The sequence below is a fragment of the Aotus nancymaae genome, unplaced genomic scaffold (assembly GCF_030222135.1).
Source record: "Aotus nancymaae isolate 86718 unplaced genomic scaffold, 86718_ANA_hifiasm-v0.15.2.pri h1tg000007l, whole genome shotgun sequence".
Taxonomy (NCBI): Eukaryota; Metazoa; Chordata; class Mammalia; order Primates; family Aotidae; genus Aotus; species Aotus nancymaae.
The window spans coordinates 66,099,519-66,122,383 of NW_026988418.1; the positions used below are offsets into that span (position 1 = coordinate 66,099,519).

The 22,865-nt window shown below is 43.3% G+C and overlaps 1 protein-coding gene across 2 annotated transcripts; it reads left to right on the forward strand.

Annotated features, from left to right (window-relative positions):
* Nucleotides 1-576: 576 nt before the first annotated feature.
* Nucleotides 577-16,120, forward strand: TAF13 (TATA-box binding protein associated factor 13). Of its 2 annotated transcripts, none has more exons than XM_064372740.1 (4): nucleotides 577-666; nucleotides 2,167-2,245; nucleotides 12,078-12,175; nucleotides 14,367-16,120. In XM_064372740.1, exons 1-4 carry the CDS (start codon nucleotides 640-642, stop codon nucleotides 14,535-14,537), a joined length of 375 nt encoding a protein of 124 aa, XP_064228810.1. In that variant the 5' UTR covers nucleotides 577-639; the 3' UTR covers nucleotides 14,538-16,120. The 2 variants fall into 2 exon arrangements, with proteins under 2 accessions (XP_064228810.1, XP_064228812.1); XM_064372742.1 differs by lacking the exon at nucleotides 577-666 and adding an exon at nucleotides 827-845.
* Nucleotides 16,121-22,865: the final 6,745 nt, after the last annotated feature.

Sequence of the window (22,865 nt, forward strand, 5' to 3'; positions counted from 1 at the left end):
CTGAGGCAGAGGAATCCCTTGAACCCTAGAGGCGGAGGTTGCAGTTAGCCGAGATCGCACCATTGCACTCCAGCCTGGGCGGTAAAGCGAGACTCAGTCTCAAAAAACAACAACGACAACAACAAAAAAACAAAAACCCAACCTTCACAAAATTTTAGATGCTCAGTTTCAGGACACCATGTGGGTATTAGTGGTGAAGGACAATATCCCCAACAATTAACACAGTGCTTAGCAACAGTGGCACCACAAATCTTTAAAATAATTTAAAAGCATTTATATCAGATAAAGGACCGCTGGCTAGCCCTCCTATGATCCTTAGCTTCGCAGTCCCGAAACGGGAAGCCGTGATTCAATATGCAGTGGCAAATCTAGGATGACAACGAGATACTCGCCACCTAGCCCATGATTTTCTTTTCTTTGGTACTGTTCAACGCCTTCGGGATTACAGGGAGGAGCTCCGCTCTCCTCCGCTGAGGACTCTCATTTCCGCCGCTAGGACGGAGCCCCAACGTCCTCGCGCAGGCCGCAGCCAGCTAGGCCCCGCCCCGGCTCCGCGCGTCACCGGAAGTGAAGCGGCGGAAGTAGTATAACCTGCTCGGAGCCTGCCGGCGGGGCGCGGTGGGTTGGCGAGCTAGTGGGATGGCAGATGAGGAAGAGGACCCTACCGTGAGTGACCCTCTCTGTCCCAAACCTCTCTTTTCGTCACTCCCTCGGGCTCAGTAGCGGAGGCAGAGTTCAGGATCGGATCTGCTTGCCTTACTGAATTCGGCCGACAGATTTAGGGGACTTCACGCCCTAAGGATTGATCATATTAGAAAGTGGGAAAAGACGTGAAGGAAGAGAAGGTTTTGTGACCTCTTTCCCCTTGATTTTGGTCTGTATTTGCCAAACACTGTTTGAAACACCTACAGAATCATCAAAGGTCAAAACTAACATCTGTTAGCGCTCACTATGAACCAACAGTTCAATTGCTAACAAAACTGTACTTACTGTGAAGTAATGGGAAAAGAATGCATTGAAAGTCAGAGAGCCAGGATTTCAAAATCTCCATTCTCTGAACCATTTATTTAACTTTGAACATCAGTTCTCTTGTTATAAAATAGGGTTACGGGCTTACTTAAGGAACGTTTTTAGCACTGTATAAACAAATGCTTAGTAAATATTAGTTTTGCTTACTACGGGGAGGTAGAATTTGATTCAGTATCAACTGTTTAACATAACATTATCTAGCAATAGGCCACCTTAGTTGGTTAAAATAAAACCAATGATCCTGGCGCGGTGGCTCCTGCCTGCAATCACAACACTTTGGGAGGCCAAGGCGGGCGGATAATCTGAGGTCGGGAGTTCGAGACCAGCCTGACCAACATGGAGAAACCCCGTATCTACTAAATATACAAAATTAGCTAGGCGTGGTGGCGCATGCCTGTAATCTCAGCTACTGGGGAGGCTGAGGCAGGATAATTGCTTGAACCCAGGAGGCGGAGGTTGCAGTGCGCCTAGATTGCGCCATCGCACTCCAGCCTTGGCGACAAAAGCGAAACTCTGTCTCAAAATAAATAATAAAACCTATGGTCATTAGAACTCTTACACGTAGAAGCAGTAGGATTTTTTGTTTTTGTTTTTGTGCTTTTTAGACGGAGTCTTGCTCTTTTGCCCAGGCTGAAGTGCAGTGGCGTGATCTCGGCTCAATGCAACCTCTGTCTCCCGGGTTCAAACGATTCTCCTGCCTCAGCTTCCCGAGTAGCTGGGATTACAGGTGCACACCACGATGCCCAGCTAATTTTTTGAATTTTTAGTAGAGATGGGGTTTCTCCATGTTGGTCAAGCTGGTCTCGAACTCCCAGCCTCGTCATCCACCTGCCTCGGCCTCCCAAAGTGCTGGGATTACAGGCATGAGCCACCGCACATGGCCGCAGTAGGATTATTTGTTAGGAACGTTGTAGAAGCCCTATCTATCTAGTCCAACTTGCATGAGTTGGAAGTTGGACTAGATAGATAGGTCCCTTAAGTGTTGAGGTTTCTTTTTTCTTTCTTTCTTTTTTTTTTTTTTTTGCTGCTTCCTTTAAGCTTTCTGTCCTGTCGAAAAGAAAAAAAAATTGTTAATTGTTAAAATAGCAAATGCAGTGCAATCACTTGACATTTTTATATATACGTTTTAACTTTTAGTTTGAGGAAGAAAATGAAGAAATTGGAGGAGGTGCAGAAGGTGGACAGGGTAAAAGAAAGAGACTTTTTTCTAAAGAATGTAAGTAGTATTTGACAATTATTTTGTTATAGATGATGAAAACTCTTGGACATGTTCTTTCAAAGTAGATTTGTTGCTTTGAATGTTTCCCTGTAGGGACAATATTCTCAGACTTGCCTATAAAATTCTGTTTAACTTTTCAATCAGATAGTACGGATCCTAACCAATTTTGTCTGTGTGTGTATGTGTATATGTAAATGGCTTTTTAAGTGAGCAGATGTAATTAGTGTTTTAATTTAGGGCAGAAGAACGTGTCTCCATTAGTTTTCCTCTGCCTTTACAGCAGTAAAAATGGAGACTCCTTTGACTGTAAGCCACAGGTAATAATGGATCCTGGAACAGGTGTTGAGAGGAGAATAGCAAGTGAGTTAGGGCTTGGGGCTTTGGACTGAGGTCATGAACAAAGGAAGAAGGTGGTGAACAGCTGGATGCAGTGGCTCACTCCTGTAGTCCCAGCATTTTGGGAAGCTGAGGCAGGCAGATCACTTGGGATCAGGGGTTTGAGATCAGCGTGGCCAACATGATAAAACTCCCTGTTTACTAAAACTAGAAATATTAGCTGAATGTGCTCACTTGAACACAGGAGGCAGAAGTTGCAGTGAGCTGAGACTGCCATTGCACTCCAGCCTGGGTGACACAGCAAGACTCTGTCTCAGAAAAAAAAGCTGGTGAATAGTGTAAGGCATTGTAGTGACAGGAAGGCTGGATGCAGTGGCTCGTGCATGCAATCCCAGCACTTTGGGAAGCCAAGACAGGCAGATCACTTGAGCCCAGGAGGTCAAGACCAGCCTGGGCAACACAGTGAAACCTTCTCTCTACAAAAAATACAAAAATTAGCAGGGCATGGTGGCATGCCCCTGTAGTTCCAGCTACTCTTGAGGCTAAGGTGAGAGGATTGCTTGAGCCCAGGAGGTAGAGCAAGCAGTTGTGCCACTGCACTCCAGCCTTGGTGACAGAACTAGACCCTGTCTCCATAATAAATAAATAAATAAATAAATAAGTAAATAAATAAACAAAATAAACAAAGGCATAGAGATTATAATGTATTGATTCTCCATCCTACCCCCTCAGTAGGTGTGTTTGACCCTTTTGGCAACACAAGGAAGGAATAGCTGATGTTACTATTAATGGTCCAGGCCAAGCCCTGGAACGTAGCAGGAGAATGTGCTCTCCATCTCCCAGTCCTGGGTCCTTTATGTAAAATTGTATCTAGGCCGGGCGCGGTGGCTTACGCCTGTAATCCCAGCACTTTGGGAGGCCGAGGTGGGTGGATCACGAGGTCAAGAGATCAAGGCCATCCTGGTCAACATGGTGAAACCCCGTCTCTACTAAAAATACAAAAAATTAGCTGGACATGGTGGCGCGTGCCTGTAATCCCAGCTACTCAGGAGGCTGAGGCAGGAAGAATTGCCTGAACCCAGGAGGCGGAGGTTGCGGTGAGCCGAGATCGCGCCATTGCACTCCAGCCTGGGTAACAAGAGCAAAACTCCGTCTCAAAAAAAAAAAAAAAAAAAAAAATTGTATCTAAGTATTGAGAGATGAGGCAACACAGATTTATGAATACCTGGTTTATTTAGGCTGGGTTGTATGTGAGCAGTTCCCAAATGCCCTTGAAACTACAGGGTCAGTATATCTTTTTTGAGAAAAATTATTTTCTTTATTTTATTTTATTTTTTTTGACGGAGTTTTGCTCCTGTTACCCAGGCTGGAGTGCAATGGCGTGATCTCGGCTCACCGCAACCTCCGCCTCCTGGCTTCAGGCAATTCTCCTGCCTCAGCCTCCTGAGTAGCCGGGATTACAGGCACACGCCACCATGCCCAGATAATTTTTTGTATTTTTAGTAGAGACAGGGTTTCACCATGTTGACCAGGATGGTCTCAATCACTTGACCTCGGGATCCACCCGCCTCGGCCTCCCAAAGTGCTGGGATTACAGGTGTGAGCCACTGCGCCCGGCCAAGGAAAAATTATTTTCTTAATTTTTATTTATTTTTTTTATTATACTTTAAGCTCTGGGGTACATGTGCAGAAGGTGCAGGTTTGTTACATAGGTGTACATGTGCCATGGTGGTTGCTGCGTCCATCCCCCCAATTTTTATTTATTTTCTTAGAGAAAGGATCTCACTTTTCTGTCACCAGAGCTGGAGTACATTGGCATGATCACACACTCACTGCAACCTCAAACACCTGGGCTCAAATGATCCTTCCACCTTCGCCTCATGAACAGCTGAGACTATAGGTGCATGCCACCATGCCCAACTAATTTTTTTTTTTTCCCCCGAGACGGAGTCTTGTTCTGTCACCCAGGCTGAAATACAGTGGCACAGTTGCAGCTCACAGCAACCTCTGCCTCCTGGGTTTAAGCAATTCTCCTGCCTCAGCCTCCAGTGTAGCTAGGATTACAGGCGTGTGCCACCACACCTAGCTAATTTTTGTATTTTTATTTTTTTAAATTATTATTACTATTTTTTGAGATGGGGTTTCACCATGTTGGTCAGGCTGGTCTCAAACTCCTGACCTCGTGATCCACCCGCCTCAGCCTCCCAAAGTGCTGGGATTACGGATGTGAGTCACCCAGCCCGGCCTAATTTTTGTATTTTTAGTAGAGATTGAGTTTCACCGTGTTGGCCAGGCTGGTCTTGAACTCCTGATCTCCAGGTCATCTACCCACCTCAGCCTCCCAACGTGCTGGAATTACAGGTGTGAGCCACTGCCCTCAGCACCCAGCTAATTTTAAAATTTATTTTGTAGAGACAAGGTCTCACTGTGTTGCACAGGTCTGGAACTCCTGGACTGAAGTGATCCTTTCACCTCGGCCTCCCAGACTACAGAGATTACACAGGCATGAGCCACTGCACCCAGCCTCTTTTTTTTTTTTTTTTTGAGATAGAGTCTCATTCTGTCACCCAGGCTAGAGTGCAGTAGCTTGATGCACCACACCCAGCTAATTTTTTTTTTAAAACAGAGTTTTGCTCTTGTTGTCCAAGCTGGAGTGCAATGGTGCAATTGCGGCTCACTGCAACCTCTGCCTCCCAGGTTCAAGCGATTCTCCTGCCTTAGCCTGCCGAGTAGCTGGGACTTCAGGCGCGCAATACCACACCTGGCTAATTTTTTCTATTTTTAATAGAATTGGGGTTTCACCATGTTAGCCAGGCTGGTTTTGAACTCCTGACCTCAGGTGATCCACCCACCTTGATCTCCCAAAGTGCTGGGACTACAGGCACCCAGTCAGACATTCTTTTTTATTTTTTAACCATCCAAATCCTTTTCCATATTTCATTTCCTCCCTGAAGCTGACCATTTCCCATTTCATTTCTCTGATGCTACTGAAACCATTAGGTGATTTTACTTATTATGTCAGCGTAAGAAGGGGATCCTTGTACCACAGCATCCCAGAGTGATGTTCAGTTAGTTGTTAGCAAAGACCTTTGTTCCACTGAGATTACTTTGTGATGACAGGAATTTGGAGTCTTTAGGCTTCTCCTTAGCTTACCTGAATATTCATAGAGCTTACTGAAAGATCTGTTCTCCAGAACCTTTAAAAAAAAATTGGTTAGCTGGGCATGGTGGCACATGCCTGTAGTCCCAGCTAATTGGGAGGCTGAGGCAGGAGAATTGCTTGAACCCAGGAGGCAGAGGTTGCAGTGAACCGAGATTGCACCATTGCACTCCAGCCTGGGCAACAAGAGCGAAACTCAGTCTCAAAAAATAAAAATAAAAAAAAAGTCGGGGGGAGACTGGGTGCAGTGGCTCATGCCTGTAATCCCAGCACTTTGGGAGGCCAAGGTGGGAGGATCACTTGAGGTCAGGAGTTCAAGACCAGTCTGGCCAACATGGCAAAACCCCATCTCTACTAAAAGTACAAAAATTAGCTGGGCATTGTGGTGCATGCCTATAATTCCAGTTACTCAAGGGCCAGGCAAGGTGGCTCATGCCTGTAATCCCAGCACTTTGGGAGGTGGATCATGAGGGCAGGAGGTCAAGACTATCCTGGGTAACACGGTGAAACCCCATCTCTACTAAAAATACAAAAAATTAGCTGGGCATGGTGGCATGCGCCTGTAGTCCCAGGTACTCGGGAGGCTGAGGTAGGAGAATCGCTTGAACCGGGGATGCGAGGTTGCAGTGAGCTGAGATCACACCACTGCACTCTAGTCTGGGCAACAGAGCGAGACTCCCTCTTAAAAAAAAAAAAAATTCCAGCTACGCAGGAGGTTGAGGCTCAAGAATTGCTGGAACCTGGGAGGCAGAGGTTGCAGTGGGCCTATAGAATTTCAAAGCATTCTCTGGCGTTTCTTTATGCCTTTATAGACCCTTTAACCAAATACAATTTACATACTTCCCATATAATAAGTTTCCATTTTCAGTGAAATCTATTTTCCTTCTGGTGAATTCCGCCCATCAAAATGTTAGTGACAAAGTGTCTTCCTCAAAATATTTAAACAAAAACAGTAAGCTTACAATGGAGAATTCTGGAAGACACCATAGCATCACCAATAATGTACAGTATATTGACATTATGTACCACTGATACGATGCATTAAGAGGACACATCACCTTGGTATTCTTCCTAGTAATGTATAACTTCAGTCTAATCATGAGAAAACATCAAAGAAACCCAAATTGAGGGAGAGTCTACAAGATAATTGACCAATATTCTTCAAAACTGACAAGCTTTTTTGTAAACAATGGTTTCATTTTAAAAAACAAGTGTCAAAGTTTTGAAAGACAAAAAAGCTGAGGAACTATTAGAGATTGGAGGGAACAAAGGAGGTATGACAACTAAATATTTTGGGATCCTGGAACAGAAGAAGGACATTGGTGGAAAAACTTGTAAAATCTGAATAAAGTCTGTACTTGTACCGATGTTAATTTCTTAGCTTTGATGACTCCCTATGGTTGTATAACATGTTAACATAAGGGGAAGCTGGATATGGGGCATATGGGAACTCTGTACTATTTTTGCAACTCAGCTATAAATCTAAAATTATCTTTAAAAAAAAAAAAAAGGCAAAAAAAATACAGGATCCAAAAAGTAAAGATAGGAACTATTGGCTCCTGTGTTTGGTTTTTTTCCTCCTGTTTCTGGACCTAACGACTCTTGCCAGTGTAAACCCTAGGGATGTGTCTGTCTCAGGCTGGTTTCCAAGTCACCCTTTACTTCTGTAGGCCTGGTCTACTTTCTTCTCTTTGCACCTCTACTAGTTTTTGCTTCTTCTAAATAGGAGAATTATTCTTCTTAATTTACTCATTTCTTCTTTTAGAAGTATTCTACAAGTATCTTTTTTGAAAAAATAAAACTGGCTGGGCACAGTGGCTCACACCTATAATTCCAGCGCTTTGGGAGGCCGAGGTGGGTGGATCGTGAGACGTTCGAGACCAGCCTGACCAACATGGTGAAACCTCATCTCTCTTAAAACAAAACAAAACAAAACAAATAAATTGTGCAAGTCGTAAGTGAACAGCTTGCTGAATCTTATGTATATTATACGGTTGGCCCTCCATATCCATGCGTTCTGCATCCATGGATTCAACCAAACTCAGATGGAAAATACTCAGAAAAAACTGTCTGTATTGAATATGCACAGACTTTTTTCCCTTGTCATTATTCCCTAAACAATGTAGTATAACAACTATTTACATAGCATTTACATTGTATTAGGCATTGTAAGCGATTTACAGATGATTTAAAATATAGAGGCCAGGTGCAGTGGCCCATGCCTATAATCCCAACATTTTGGGAGTCTGGGATGGGCAGATCACCTGAGGATGGGAGTTAGAGACCAGCCTGACCAACATGGAGAAACCCCATCTCCACTAAAAATACAAAATTAGCTGGGGGTGGTGGTGCATGCCTATAATCCTAGCTACTCTGGAGGCTGAGGCTGAGGATGGGGATGAGAATCACTTGAACCGGAGAGGCAGAGGTCACAGTGAGCTGAGATCGCACCATTGCACTCCAGCCTGGGCAGCAAGAGCAAAATTCTGCCTCAAAAAATAATAAATAAATAGCCAGGAATGGTGGTTTACGCCTGTAATCCCAGCACTTTGGGAGGCCGAGGCAGGTGGATCACCTGAGGTTGGGAGTTAAAGACCAGCCTGGCCAACATGGAGAAACCCCATCTCTACTAAAAATACAAAATTAGCCAGGTGTAGTGGCGTGCGCATGTAATCCCAGCTACCTGAGAGGCTGAGGCAGGAGAATTGCTTGAACCTGGGAGGCAGAGGTTGCCGTGAGCCAAGATTGTGCCATTGCACTCCAGCCTGGGCAACAAGAGTGGAACTCCATCTCAAAAATAAATAAATAAATACAGACAGACAGATAGGATGTCCATAGGTTATATACAAACACTATACCATTTTATATCTGGGATTTTGGTATCCATGGGAAATCCTAGAACCAAGCTCCCAAGGATACTAAGGGACAACTGTATGCACATGCACACATACTCTCACACACATACACATAACCATTACTAAGATCAAGATACAAAACACTTCCGGCATTTGACAGCATTTCTTAACCATTTACAAATACCCCTTTGAGAATCTGATAAAAGTTATAATTATTCCCAGAAAAATGCCCATGTACAGATAATGTATAAAATTTTTCTATATGATTTCAGGGTAGTCTCAAGGACTTCTTAAAGCTTGTCTCTGGACTGAGAGTTTATAGACAATAGGATAAGAATCCATGTGGATCTCAGCTGGTTCTGGTGGCTCACACCTGTAATCCTAGCACTTTAGGAGGCCAAGACAGGAGGATTGCTTGAGTCCAGGAGTTTGAAACCACCCTGGGCAACAAAGTACGACCCTGTCTCTATGAAAAAAATAAATTTTTGCCAGGTGTGGTGTCTCATGCCTGTAATCCCAGCACTTTGGGAGGCCCAGGCAGGCGGATCACGTGGTCAAGAGATCGAGACCATCCTGGCCAACATGGTGAAACCCCGTCTCTACTAAAAATACAAAAATTAGCTGGGCGTGGTGGCGTGTGCCTGTAGTCCCAGCTACTCAGGAGGCTGAGGCAGGAGAATTGCTGGAACCTGGGAGGTGGAGGTTGCAGTGAGCTGAGATTGCGCCACTGCACTCCAGCCTGGCGCCTGTTGACGGAACAAGACTGTCTCAAAAAATAAATAAATAAATTTTTAGAAAGTAGTTCAAAACCAGCCTGAGCAACATAGTGAGACCCCCATATCTAGAAAAAAATTTTAAATGACTGGATGTGGTAGCTCATGCCTGTAAGCCTGATACTTTGGGAGGCCAAGGCAGACAGATCACTTGAGGCCAGGAGTTCAAGACTAGCCTGGGCAACATGGCAAAACTGACTCTGCTAAAAAATAAAAAAAAATTAGCTAGGTGTGGTAGCACATGCCTGTAATCCTAGCTACTTGGAGGCTGAAGCTGGAGAATCTTTTGAACTCAGGAGGTGGAGGTTACAATGAGCTGAGATGCCATTGCTCTCCAGCCTGGGTGACACAGTGAGACTTCTGTCTCAAAAAAAAAAAAAAAAAAAAAAAAACCCACAAATTACCCAGGCATGGTGGCATGTGCTTGTAATCTCAGCTGCTTGCATGAGCCAGGGAGGTTGAGGCTGCAGCAAGCTGTGACTGCAACACCACTCCAACCTGGGAGACAGAGCCAAGACTGTCTCAAAAAAGCTGGGAGAGGGGCGGGGGTCAGGGGAAGAATTCATATGGATCCTGTCTGCCCTAAACTACAACTACTAGCAAGTGTGATGCTGTTGTGGTTAGGAATAAAGAAAGACTCAAACCAGATCAGCTGTGTTCAAATTCAGGTTCCAGCTCTACTAGCTTTGTGACCTTGGGTAAATCAGTTAACACAGTGCTTTAATTTTCTCATATATTGAATGGGTGTAATCAGTAGTATCTACCTCAAAGGATCATTGTGAGGATTAAATGAGTTATATATGCAAAGGACTTAAGACAGGACCTGGCATATAATAAGGGATATATGTGGTGGTGTTTTTTGTTTGTTTGTTTGAGACAGAGTCTCTGTCTCCCAGGCTGGAGTGCAGTGGCGCAATCTCGGCTCACTGCAACCTCTGCCTCCCAGGTTCAAGCAATTCTGCCTCAGCCTCCCGAGTAACTGGGATTACAGGTGCCCACCATACCCAGCTAATTTTGTCTTTTTAGTAGAGACAAGGTTTCACCATGTTGGCCAGGCTGGTCTCAAACCCCTGTCCTCAGGTGATCTGCCCGCCTCGACCTCCCAAAGTGCTGGGATTAATTACAGGGGTGAGCCACCGCACCCGGCACATTTTATCTTTTGGCAATTATTTTTATTTTTCTATATTAGACTTCTCTCTCTCTCTTTTTCTTTTTTCTTTTTTTTTAAGACGGGGTTTCACCATGTTGGTCAGGCTGGTCTTGAACTCCCGCCCTCAGGTGATCCGCCCGCCTTGGCCTCCAAAGTGTCTAGATTACAGGCGTGAGCCACCACACCCGGCCCTTTTTTCTTTTTTTTTAAGACACAGTCTCACTCTGTCGCCCAGGCTGGAGTGCACTGGTGTGATCTCAGCTCACTGCAACCTCCGCCTCCTGGGTTCTAGTGATTCTCATGCCTCAGCCTCCCTAGTAGCTGGGATTATAGGCATGTGCCAACACCCCCAGCTGATTTTTGTGTTTTTTTAGTAGAGATGGGGTTTGACCTTGTTGGCCAGGCTGGTCTCAAACCTCTGGCCTCAGGTGATCTGCCTCAGCCTCCCAAAGTGCTGGGATTACAGGCGTGAGCCACTATCCTGGCCTATGCCCAGATAATTTTTTTTTTTTTTTTTTTGTACAGACAGGGTTACGCCATGTTGCTCAGGCTGGTCTCAAACTCCTGAGCTCATGCAGTCTACTTGCCTGGGCCTCCCAAAGTGCTGAGATTACAGGTGTGGGCCACTGCACCTGACCTAGATTTACCTTTTGCATTTCCTATGGTTTCTTCAGATGAAGCCTGAAAGGGCTTTGCTGGCAGTTGTTCTGATCTAGGAAATGTCAAAATTTGGCCAGGCATGGCGGCTCATGCCTGTAATTCCAGCACTTTGAGAGGCCGAGGCAGGCAAATCACATGGTCAGGAGTTAGAGACCAGCCTGGCCAACATGGTGAAACTCTGTCTATACTAAAAATACAAAAAAATTAGCTGGGCGTGGTGGCCCATGCCTGTAATCCTAGCTACTCAGGAGGCCGAGGCAGGAGAATTGCTTGAACCTGAGAGGTGGAGGTTGCAGTTAGCTGAGATTACGCCACTGCACTCCAGCATGGGCGACAAAGCGAGACTCCAGCTCAGGAAAAAAAAAAAAAATCAAAATTCTTTGTAATAAGTCCTCTGCTTTCTCATTTTGATTACCCTGTTTCTTCCCATAAGAAGACATTTGGATACTTTCTCTCATGTCTTTTCCCCTTTGTAATAACAGTAGAGTCTGCCTTTTTTCCAATGCCCCACTGCCATGCCTACACACAAAAAGCACCTCCAGGAAAGGCTAAGCTGTTGCTATCTGACCCCTGCTAGAGTTTCCTACTTAAAGGTGTTGGGGAAGGGAGAGGGTGGAGACTGGTGAGTAGATGATAGACATTAGGGAAAGACTTTACCTTAGGGTTCAGTAGCTGGGAGGAAGGAAGAGTTTGTTGGAGGTTACGTGGGAACAGTTGGTCATCAGACTATGCTTAAACCTTTTAAACCAGAATCCATACTTGCAGACAACAAATACAATGTAAATATGTTTTTATACCAATATTATCTATAACTTGGTTGATTTCTAGTTAATTTTAAAAAAGTATCAAATTGTTAAATCTGTAAAAGTGAACAAAAGTGATTGTTCTTTTACAGTGCGATGTATGATGTATGGCTTTGGGGATGACCAGAATCCTTATACTGAGTCAGTGGATATTCTTGAAGATCTTGTCATAGAGTTTATCACTGAAATGGTAAGATTCTTTTTTTATTGTTGTTTGTTTTTGTTTTTGTTTTATTGAAATGGTAAGATTCTTTCACAACTGGTATTAGTAATTGAAGAATGGATTTGAAATATTAAACTTAGCCAGGCACAGTGGCTCACGCCTGTAATCCCAGCAATTAGGGAGGCTGAGGCAGGTGGATCACATGAGATCGGAGTTTGAGACCAGCCTGAACAACGTGGAGAAACCTTATCTCTACTAAAAAATGCAAAATTAGCTGAGTGTGGTGGTGCATGCCTCTAATCCCATCTAGTTGGGAGGCTGAGGCAGAAGAATCGCTTGAACCCGGGAGGTGGAGGTTGCGGTGAGCCTAGATTGTGCCATTGCACTCTAGTCTGGGCAACAAGAGCAAAAATCTGTCTCAAAAAAAAAAAAAAAAGAAGAAATATTAAACTTTAGATAAGACTAGAATTTATGGCATCCCTTTGAAATAAGCTATCCATTTGAGTGCTTGTTTGCAGAAGTTACTGTTTACTATTTATTATTAAGGATAGGGATTATGCATATATATTCTATTCCCCCTTCTTCCATTTTTTATAAGGACATAATTATAAAATCCTTGAGTAAAATAAAAATATTACCTGTAATACCATTATTCAACATAGGTTTTTTTTTTCCCCCTCCTTTTCCAGTATTTAAAGATATACAATGTTTGTGTGTGTGTCTGTATGTGAGACAGGATCTCACTCTGTTGCCCAGGCTGGAGTGCAGTGGCATCATTGCTCACTGCAGCTGGGACCTTCCGGACTCATGTGGTCCTCCTACCTCAGCCTCTCAAATATCTGGGACTACAGGCATATGCCACCATGCTCTGCTAGTTTTTAAATTTCCTGTAGAGATGGGGTCTCACTATGTTGCCCAGGTTGGTCCTGAACTCCTGGGTTCAAGTGATCTACCGCCTCAGCCTCCCAAAGTGCTGGGATTATTGGCCTGCGCCACTGTGTCTGGCTCAATGCCTTATTATTAAGTATTTAGTTTATATTTTTTAGTCATTAGAAATAATGTTATGTACAATTCAAAATGAGATTTAAAAATAAAAAAAAGAAATGATGTTATGATATATCTTCGATTTTTCACAGGTGAGTATATAATGATGGGATGAGATAGATTTATTTGATTTTTAGAAAACCCACCAGTATTAGGTATTAAGATGGAGGAGGACACAAAGCAAAAATGAAATGGGTGGGTACACATAATTATAAAATTATTTTATACAAATTAAGACAAAATCTACATATATCAAAAAACAAAAAAGGAACAATAAAGTTGACAGTTTTAATGTCTTGACAGTTTTAATGTCCTTAAGATTTTTTTAGGAGGCCGGGCGCGGTAGCTCACGCCTATAATCCCAGCACTTTGGGAGGCTGAGGCGGATGGATCACGAGGTCAAGAGATTGAGACAATCCTGGTCAACATGGTGAAACCCCGTCTCTACTAAAAATACAAAAAATTAGCTGGGCGTGGTGGCGCATGCCTGTAATCCCAGCTACTCAAGAGGCTGAGGCAGGAGAATTGCCTGAACCCGGGAGGCGGAGGTTGTGGTGAGCCGAGATCGCGCCATTGCACTCCAGCCTGGGTAACAAGAGCAAAACTCCGTCTCAAAAAAAAAAAAAAAAAGATTTTTTTAAAGTGCCTGTGAAGCATAAAGCGGAACATTGCTAACCCAGTAGAAAATGGACAAAGGGCCAGGTGCGGTGGCTCAAACCTGTAATCCCAGCACTTTGGGAGGCCGAGGCGGGCGGATCATGAAGTCAAGAGATCGAGACCATCCTGGCCAACATAGTGAAACCCTGTCTCTACTAAAATATAAAAAAAATTAGCTGGGCGTGGTGGTGGGCGTCTGTAGTCCCAGCTACTCGGGAGGCTGAGGCAGGAGAATTGCTTGAACTGGGGATGCGGAGGTTGCAGTGAGCCACGATCACGCCACTGCACTCCAGCCTGGCGCCTAGCCACAGAGTGAGACTCTGTCTCAAAAAAAAAAAAAAAAAGAAAAGAAAAAGAAAATGGACAAAGGACATGAGTAGAAAGATAATTCACAAATGAATAGCCATAATAATAATAAGATAAAATCTTCAACCTCACTTGTAATTAATAAATGCAAATTAAAACAGTAAAATGTTAGATTTTTAAAAATGAAATGTAATATGTTTCTTTCTAATAGACTCACAAGGCAATGTCCATTGGAAGACAAGGTCGAGTACAAGTTGAAGATATCGTCTTCTTGATTCGAAAGGACCCAAGGAAGTTCGCCAGGGTTAAAGACTTGCTTACTATGAATGAAGAATTGAAACGAGCGAGAAAAGCATTTGATGAAGCAAACTATGGATCTTGACACTTTTCGTAGTTTCTGAAAATTACCATCTGGGGATATCATATATAATAACTGTATATCTTCTAAAGTAAGATTCTGATATCTAGCCATGTAAATGAAAGATGGAGAAACACAAAGTTTTCAGCCTTTATTTATTTTTATTTTTTAGAGACCGGTTTCACCATGTTGGCCAGGCTGGTCTCGAACTCCTGACCTCAGGTGATCCACCCACCTCAGCCTCCCAAAGTGCTGGGATTACAGGCATGAGCCACTGGGCCCAGCCTCAGCCTTTATTTTTATGCCTTTGATTTTAGAGTGATATTGGTGCATTTAATTACCTGCCTTTGTATTACCATACTTGAATTACTTAGTGGGTTTTAATGATCACTCATAAGTCACAGTACCTTGCAAACCATGCAGTTCCTTCTGACTTTTGACTATCTAAAGGATAAAGCAGTATTTATGTATTAGGTATGTTTATGCCTTTGTAAGCTATACTGTAGCTGTTTCATATGCGAAATCTAAATGGCATTTTTGACTTGACAGCTCAGATATGTACTTTATGTATTTGGAAGTTTTTAGACAACAATTAGTTTACTGTCTAGTTTATTATTAAACATTATTAAATATAATTATTACTAAAGATAATTAACTGGGCCGGCCACGGTGGCTCACGCCTGTAATCCCAGCACTTTGGGACGCTGAGGCAGGTGGATCACTTGAAGCCAGGAGTTCTAGACCAGCCTGGCCAATATAGCAAAACTCCGCCTCTACTAAAAATTCAAAAATTAGCCAGACATGGTGGCACGCACCTGTAATCCCAGCCATTTGGGAGGCTTAGGCAGAATTGCTTGAACCCAGGAGGTGGAGATTGCAGCGAGCTGAGATGGCATCACTGCACTTCAGCCTGGGCAATAGAACGTGAATGACTCTGTCTCAAACAAATAAATACAGATAATGAACTGGTTTGCATTTCTTTTAAAGAGATGATAGACAAAATACAGTTTTTTGTAAGAATGTTTATCTCTTAAAAGATAATTTGTTTTAATTTTCTTCAGATAATGTTATTATTTTTATTTAAGAAACTAAGTTTCACATAAATAATGCTGTGTTGAAAGGCTTTCTGAGTTAAAATCTTTTCAGACTTATAACAACCTGTTAAGTTTTAGGAGAACTTGTTTTCCCAGATCAGATTCAAGCTTCTAAAAATAAATGCTTTCAGTAGCAGGAATGGCATTGCTTAAAAGGCTGATGGCGGGATAAGCATTTGGGTTAGTGTTTTATTTACATATTTGTTAGTACTTGTTCATTGTGGAAATGTGTCCTTTGTGGCTAAACCATATGTGGCTATGGAAACCATGTTTGTAGTTCTGGATATACAGGTTCGGTGTGTATTTAGTCTATTGTATTAAATTATTGCCCTTAGCTTAAAGTAAGGATTACAGTTGCATTTAAGTAGATCATTGAATGTTATTGTTTATGAAACTTACTTTTGTGTGCCGCTTATAAACATGATCTATAAATCAGTGCTTGGGAAAAGTTTACTTTCTTAACCTACTGATACAAGAATAAAGTATGAACAATTAAACAGGTTGATGCTTGAATCTGATTTATGACTTTTTTTCCTCCCAGAATGTTATGCCCATTACTAGTAATACGATAATTCTTGCTGCTTAATCAAGCTGAAAACTTTTTTATTTCAGTGCATATCTGGGTGAATCTTTTGTTATTTAAAAAAGCAGGGCTGGACACAGTGGCCCATGCCTGTAATCCCAGAATTTGGGGAGGGGTAGGCAGGAGGATCACTTGAGCCCAGGAATTGGAGACCAGTCTGGGCAACATAGTAAAACCCCCATTTCTACTAAAAATCAAGGCCAGGAGCAGTGGCTCACACCTGTAATCCCAGCATTTTGGGAGGCCAAGGCGGGTGGATTGATTAAGGTCAGGAGTTCAAGATCTGACCAATATCGTGAAACCCTGTCTCTACCAAAAATACAAAAATATTAACCAGGTATGGTAGCATGTCTATGGTCCCAGCTACTTGGGAGACTGAGGCAGGAGGATTGCTTGAGCCAGGAGCTGGAGACCAGCCTGGGCAAGATGACAAGACCCGTGTTAAAAAAAAAAAAGAGCCAGGCACAGTGGTGTCCACTTGCAGTCCCAGGTACTCAGGAGGGTGAGGTGGGAGAATCACTTGAGCCTGGGAGGCCAAGGCTGCAGTGAACTGCTCACTCTCACCCAGGCTGGAGTACAGTGGCATAATCACAGCTCACTGCCTCGACCTGGGCTTAAACGATCCTCCTACCTCAGCCTCCGAGTAGCTGGAACTACAGGCATGCCTAGCTAGAGAAGCTATTTCACTGTGTTGCCTAGGCTGAGTGGGGCTTTGTGTTAAGACTATTTTAGGTTGCAAGTGATATAACTTAACTCAAAACTATTAATAGCATAAACAAAGAAGGAATTTATTGACTTACCAAACCGAAACATGGGAAAGAAGGGATCGAGCTGACTTTAGGGTTGACTGGATCTAAGTACTTGAGAAGCAAGACTGTCTCTGTCTTTTATCCTAATTTTGGTTTTATTCTCAGCATGGCAAAGGAATATGATGGCCAGCAGTTCTAGGGTTCCTTCCTTACAAATCCAAATTGAAGAAGCTGCTTCACTTCCTAATATAGAAAATTCCGGCCGGGCGCGGTGGCTCACGCCTGTAATCCAAGGACTTTGGAGGCCAAGGTGGGCGGATCACCTGAGGTCGGGAGTTCAAGACCAGCCTGACCAACATGGTGAAACCCTGTCTTTAAAAAAAAAAAAAAGAAAGAAAATTCCAAGCAAGGATTATGATGATCCAAGCTCTGCTTATTTTCTTCTATGGCCAGGAAGAAGTTGTACTATATCCTGGATCTCATGCCCCACTTATGGTAATAAAGCGCTTGGCATGGGATTGGGAACTGGGAGCTGGATACTGCTATTAGCAAAAAGGGGAAAGAGACTTGGCGGGCTGACTTGATTCATGAGCTTACTTATTAACTTCAAATTCTGGTAGTAAGGTGGCAAGGCTGTCTTCCAGTATCTAGAGTTGCACAGTGTAGATGGTAGCCACTAGCCACATGTGGCTATTTACATTTTAAAATGAGAAAAATTCAGCTGCGTATGGTGGCTCACACCTGTAATCCCAGCTCTTTGGGAGGCCAAGGCAGGCAGATCACTTGAGGTCAGGAGTTCAAGACCAGCCTGGCCAACATGGTGAAATGCCATCTCTACCAAAAATACAAAAATTAGCCAGGTGTGATAGCACATGCCTGTAATCCCAGCTACTTAGGTGGTTGAGATAGGAGAATTGTTCGAACTCAGGAGGCAGAGGCTACAGCAATCCAAGATCACACCACTGCACTCCAGCCTGGGCAACAGAGTGAGACTCTGTCTCTAAAATATTTTAAAAATGATAATAAAATGAAAAATTCACTTCCTTATTGCGTTTGCTGTATTTCAAGTTCTCAAAAGCCTCATGGTAAGCGGGTACAGCATTGAACAGTGCTGATATGGAACATTTCCATCATTATAGAAAATTCTTTTGGACAGTGTTGATCTGGACTATATAGGTGATCTCTCCTAAATTAATTCATTTTTTTTAACCTACTATGGAAAATCTCAAGTATCTACAATAATACTATAACGAGCCCCCAGCTTCAACAAGTAACCAACTTTTTGCCAATTTGTCCTATCCCCCTACCTTTAAATAATTTTTAAAAAAATTTTTGGACCTTGGTTTCAGAACCCTTACCTTACCTTTTTCAAGGTCGGCCGGGGGGCGGGCAGTATTATTTTAAAACAAATCCGGCTGGGTGCGATGGCTCATGCCTGTAATCACAACACTTTGGGAGGCCAAGGTGGGTGGATCACCTGAGGTCAGGAGTTTGAGACCAGCCTGGCCAAACAAAGTGAAACTCCATCTCTACTAAAAATACAAAAATTAGCTGGGCATGGTTGCAGATGCCTGTAATCCCAGCTACTCTGGAGTCTGAGGTGAGAAAATCCCTTGAACCCAGGAGGTAGAGGTTGCAGTGAGCCGAGATCATGCCATTGCACTCTAGCCTGGGCGACAAGAGCAAGACTCCATCTCAAAAAACTAAAAAAGCAAATCTCAGACATCGTTGTATCATTTCATCTATAAATACTTCAGTACTTGTGTGTGTGTGTGTGTGTGTGTGTGTGTGTGTGTGTGTGTGTGTAAGGGTCTCACTGTCTCCCAGGCTGGAGTACAGTGGCATGATCTCAGCTCACTGCAACCTCTGCTCCCTGGGTTCAAGTGATTCTCCTGCCTCAGCCTCCCGAGTAGCTGAGATTACAGGCATCTGCCACCATGCCCAGCTAATTTTTGTATTTTTAGTAGAAATGGGCTTTCACCTTGTTTTACCTTAAGTGATCTACCCACCTCGGCCTCCCAAAGTGCTGGGATTACAGGCATTAGCCATCGCACCCGAACTTTAGTACATATTTCTAACAAAAAAAGTTTTAAAAGCCCAAATAGTATGACCATATCCTATCAAAAATTAACATTAATTCCTCAATATTTCATCTGATACCCAATTCCTGGCTTTTTTTTTTTTTGAAGGTCTTGTTCTGTTGCTGAGGCTGGAGTTGGAGTGCAGTGGCACGATCATTGCTTACTGCAGCCTTGGCCTCCTAGATTCAAGAAATCCTCCCACCTGGCCGGGCATGGTGGCTAACGCCTATAATCCAAGCACTTTGGAGGCCAAGGCGAGTGGATCACCTGAGGTTGGGAGTTCAAGACCAACCTGACCAACATGGTGAAACCCCATCTTTATTGCCAGGTGCGGTGGCTCACGCCTGTAATCCTAGCACTTTGGGAGACTGAGGTGGGTGGATCACCTGAGGTCAGGAGTTCAAGACCAGCCTGGCCATCATGGTGAAACCCCATCTTTAAATAAAAAAAGAAAAAAGAGAAATCCTCCCACCTTAACCTCCCAAGTGGCTAGGACTACAGGTTTGCTGCACCACAACTGGCTAATTTTTAAAATTTGTTTGTAGAGAGAGGAGTCTCACTATGTTGCCCAGGCTGGTCTTGAACTCCTGGGTTCAAGCGATTCTCCTGCCTTGGCCTCCCAAAGTACTGGGATCCCAGGCATGAGCCACCATGACTGACCCCAAATCCCTGTTTAAATGTTGCTGATTTGTCTCAACGTATCTTTTTTGAGTGTGTATAGTAATTTCAGTTGTTGCTGTAACAAATTACAGCTCATTTAGTGACTTAACACATTTATTATTTATTAACTAGTTCTCTAGGTAAGAAGTCTGACCCTAGCCTAACTGGGCTAAAATCAAGGTGTTGACACTGTGTTCCTTTCTGGATGTTCTAGGAGACCCCTGTTTGCTTGCCTTTTCCAACTTGCAGAAGCTACATTTCTTGGCTCATGTTACACTTCTTCAAAGCTGGCAATGTTGCATCTCCCTGGCCTGTGACGCCAGCTGGGAAGGATTCTCTGTGATATTGGACCCACCTGGATAATCCAGAAAACTCTCTCCATTTCAAGGTCTTTAAGTTAATCATGCAAGCAAAATCTGTTTTTTTTTGTTTTGTTTTGTTTTTTGAGACAGAGTTTTGCTCTTGTTGCCTAGGCTGAAGTGCAATAGTGTGATCTTGGCTCACTGCAATCTCCACCTCCTGGGTTCAAGGGATTCTCCTGCCTCACCCTCCCAAGTAGCTGCGATTACAGGCATGTGGTGCCACCATGCCCAGCTAATTTTTTTGTATTTTTAGTAGACACGGGGGTGTCTCCTTGTTGGTCAAGCTGGTCTCGAACTCCCGACCTCAGGTGTTCCACCCGCCTCGGCCTCCTGAAGTGTTGGGATTACAGGCATGAGCCACCACACCCGGCACAAAATCCCTTTTTACCATGCCAAGTAACATATTCTCAGGTCCTGGGAATTAGGATGTGGACTTCTTTGTTTTTTAATGATAATAGACACTTTAATAGTAATAGGAAAATTTAATTGACCACTGTCAACCATGACAGAGCAAAAAGATAAAAATTAAGAGCATGTAGGATCTGAATAACATAATTAATAAGGTTGATGTAATAGTTACACATTGAACTTCATTATAATAGAGAATGCACAATGTTTTAATTAGACCCATGGAATAATCATATATCATTAAGGACACACAGAGAATAATGATAAATTAACAAAAATTGAAAAAGCATGACCTATAATGTCAGACCACACATATTCAACATAAATAGAATCAAAATGAATATTAACCACTTGGAAATGACATAATTATTTCTTAAACCACATACGGCTCAGAGAAAAAAAAACCCAAATTAATGTATATCTAAACAAAAATGATAAGAACACTGCGTATTAAAGCAGAAGAATTAAAGGTGTACTCAGAGGAGCTTGCATGACCTTTGCCATATATGTATTTAAAAATAAAGAAATAAAAATAAACAGATAAAGCATTTAGCTCAAAAAGTTAGGGAAAGAAAAAAAAGCAGTCAGAGGAAAACAGAAGAAAAAATAAAGATAATTGCAGAAATAAACTGCAAAACAGAAAAAGGAATTGATAAAGTTCTTTGAAAAACAATACAGATAAACCTGTAGTTGGTGACTTTTTTTTTTTTTTTTTTTGAGATGGCGTCTCACTCTGTGACCCAGGCTGGAGTGATCATAGCTCACAGCAGCCTCCAATTCCTGGGCTCAAGCAATCCTGCCTCAGCCTACTGAGTAGCGAGGTCAGCAATATACCACCATGCCTGGCTAAAGAAGTAGACATCTGTGAGGGGTTATTCTGCTTCCCACAGTTTCTTTGAAATAGGATCTAAACAAGGTGTCACCTATTGCATTTGTTTGGTATGTCTAAATTTCTTTTAATCTATAATAGTTCCCTCCCAGCTTTGTGGCTTGTTGTTGTTGTTGTTGTTGTAGAGACAGGGTCTTGCTCTGTCACCCAGGCTGGAGTGCAGTGGTGGGATCATAGCTCACTGCAGCCTTGAACTTGTGGGTTTGTCATTTTCATGCCTGAGCCTCCCAAGTAGCTGAGCCTACACTGCACCTGGCTAGTTTTTTTTCTTAATTTTGTAGAGATAGAGTCTCACTATGTTGTCCAGGCTGGCCTTGAACTCCTGTTTTCAAGCCATTTCCTTGCCTCAGATTCCCAAAGTTCTAGGATTGTAGGCGTGAGCCACAGTGCCCCGCCTCCACTTCGTTTTAAGTGAAGTTCTCTCTCTCTTTTTTTTCCTTTTTGAGACAGAGTCTCACTCTGTTGCCCAGACTGGAGTGCAGTGGCTTGATCTCAGCTCAGTGCAATCTCTGCCTCCCAGGTTCAAGCGATTCTCCTGCCTCAGCCTCCTGAATAGCTGGGATTACAGGAGTGTGCCACCATACTCGGCTAATTTTTGTATTTTTTTTAGTAGAGATGAGGGTTTTGCCATGTTGGCCAGGCTGGTTTCAAACTCCTGACCTCAGGTGATCCACCCGCCTTGGTCTCCCAAAGTGCTGGGATTACAGGCATGAGCCACCGTGCCTGGATGGAATTGGTGTTCTTGAGTAAAAACTGTAATACTGAAAGTATAGAAATTTTAAAATGGAGGAAAGAGCTCACTTGGCTTGTCATCAAGCTAAGAAGGGTGTTGCCTGGAGAGTCATTTGGCCATTTTCCAAGAGACACTGGGAGGTTGCATTACTTGAGTGAGTATACTATAATCGAGAGCCAGAGTTTGATTTGCAGCACTGAAGTCTCAGAAACTGATTTCATCAGCAAATAGCACATTCATCTCTCTGGGTGCACTCATAGAATCCAAGCTCCTAAGACCAATGTATGAAAATGGATACCAGCCAGGCATGGTGGTGGGTGCCTGTAGTCGCAGCTACTCGGGAAGCTGAGGTGGGAGGATCATTTGAGCCCAGGAGTTCTGGGCTGTAGTGCACTATGCCAATCGGATGTCTGCACTAAGTTCGATCTCCTGGGAGCAGGGGGCCACCAGGTTGCCTAAGGAGGGGTGAACCGGCCCAGCTCAGAAATGGAGTAGGTCAAATCTCCCATGCTGATCAGTGGTGGGATCGTGCCTGTGAATAACCACTCCACTCCAGCTTGGGCAACAGAGCCAGACCCTGTCTCTTTAAAAAAAAAAAAAGAAAAGAAAGAAAATGGATACCAGTTTACAGGTGTAAGTAAAACTTGCACCTGTATCATCAGCACATACTTCCTTCTCTAGGCACACACACATAGGAAATGAAAACAAAGTTATGAAGGTGAGTGACAGCGAGGGGAGTTACATGAATGTATTGTCTAGAGCAGTGGTCCCCAACCTTTTTGGTTTTGTAGAA

What these genes read in the sequence shown, in the direction of transcription:
- TAF13 (XM_064372740.1), top strand. Translation starts at nt 640, where the DNA reads ATGGCAGATGAGGAAGAGGACCCTACC. An exon ending in GAGACTTTTTTCTAAAGAAT is followed by an intron (nt 2,246 to 12,077) that starts GTAAGTAGTATT and finishes GTTCTTTTACAG; the next exon opens with TGCGATGTATGATGTATGGC. An exon ending in TAGAGTTTATCACTGAAATG is followed by an intron (nt 12,176 to 14,366) that starts GTAAGATTCTTT and finishes TCTTTCTAATAG; the next exon opens with ACTCACAAGGCAATGTCCAT.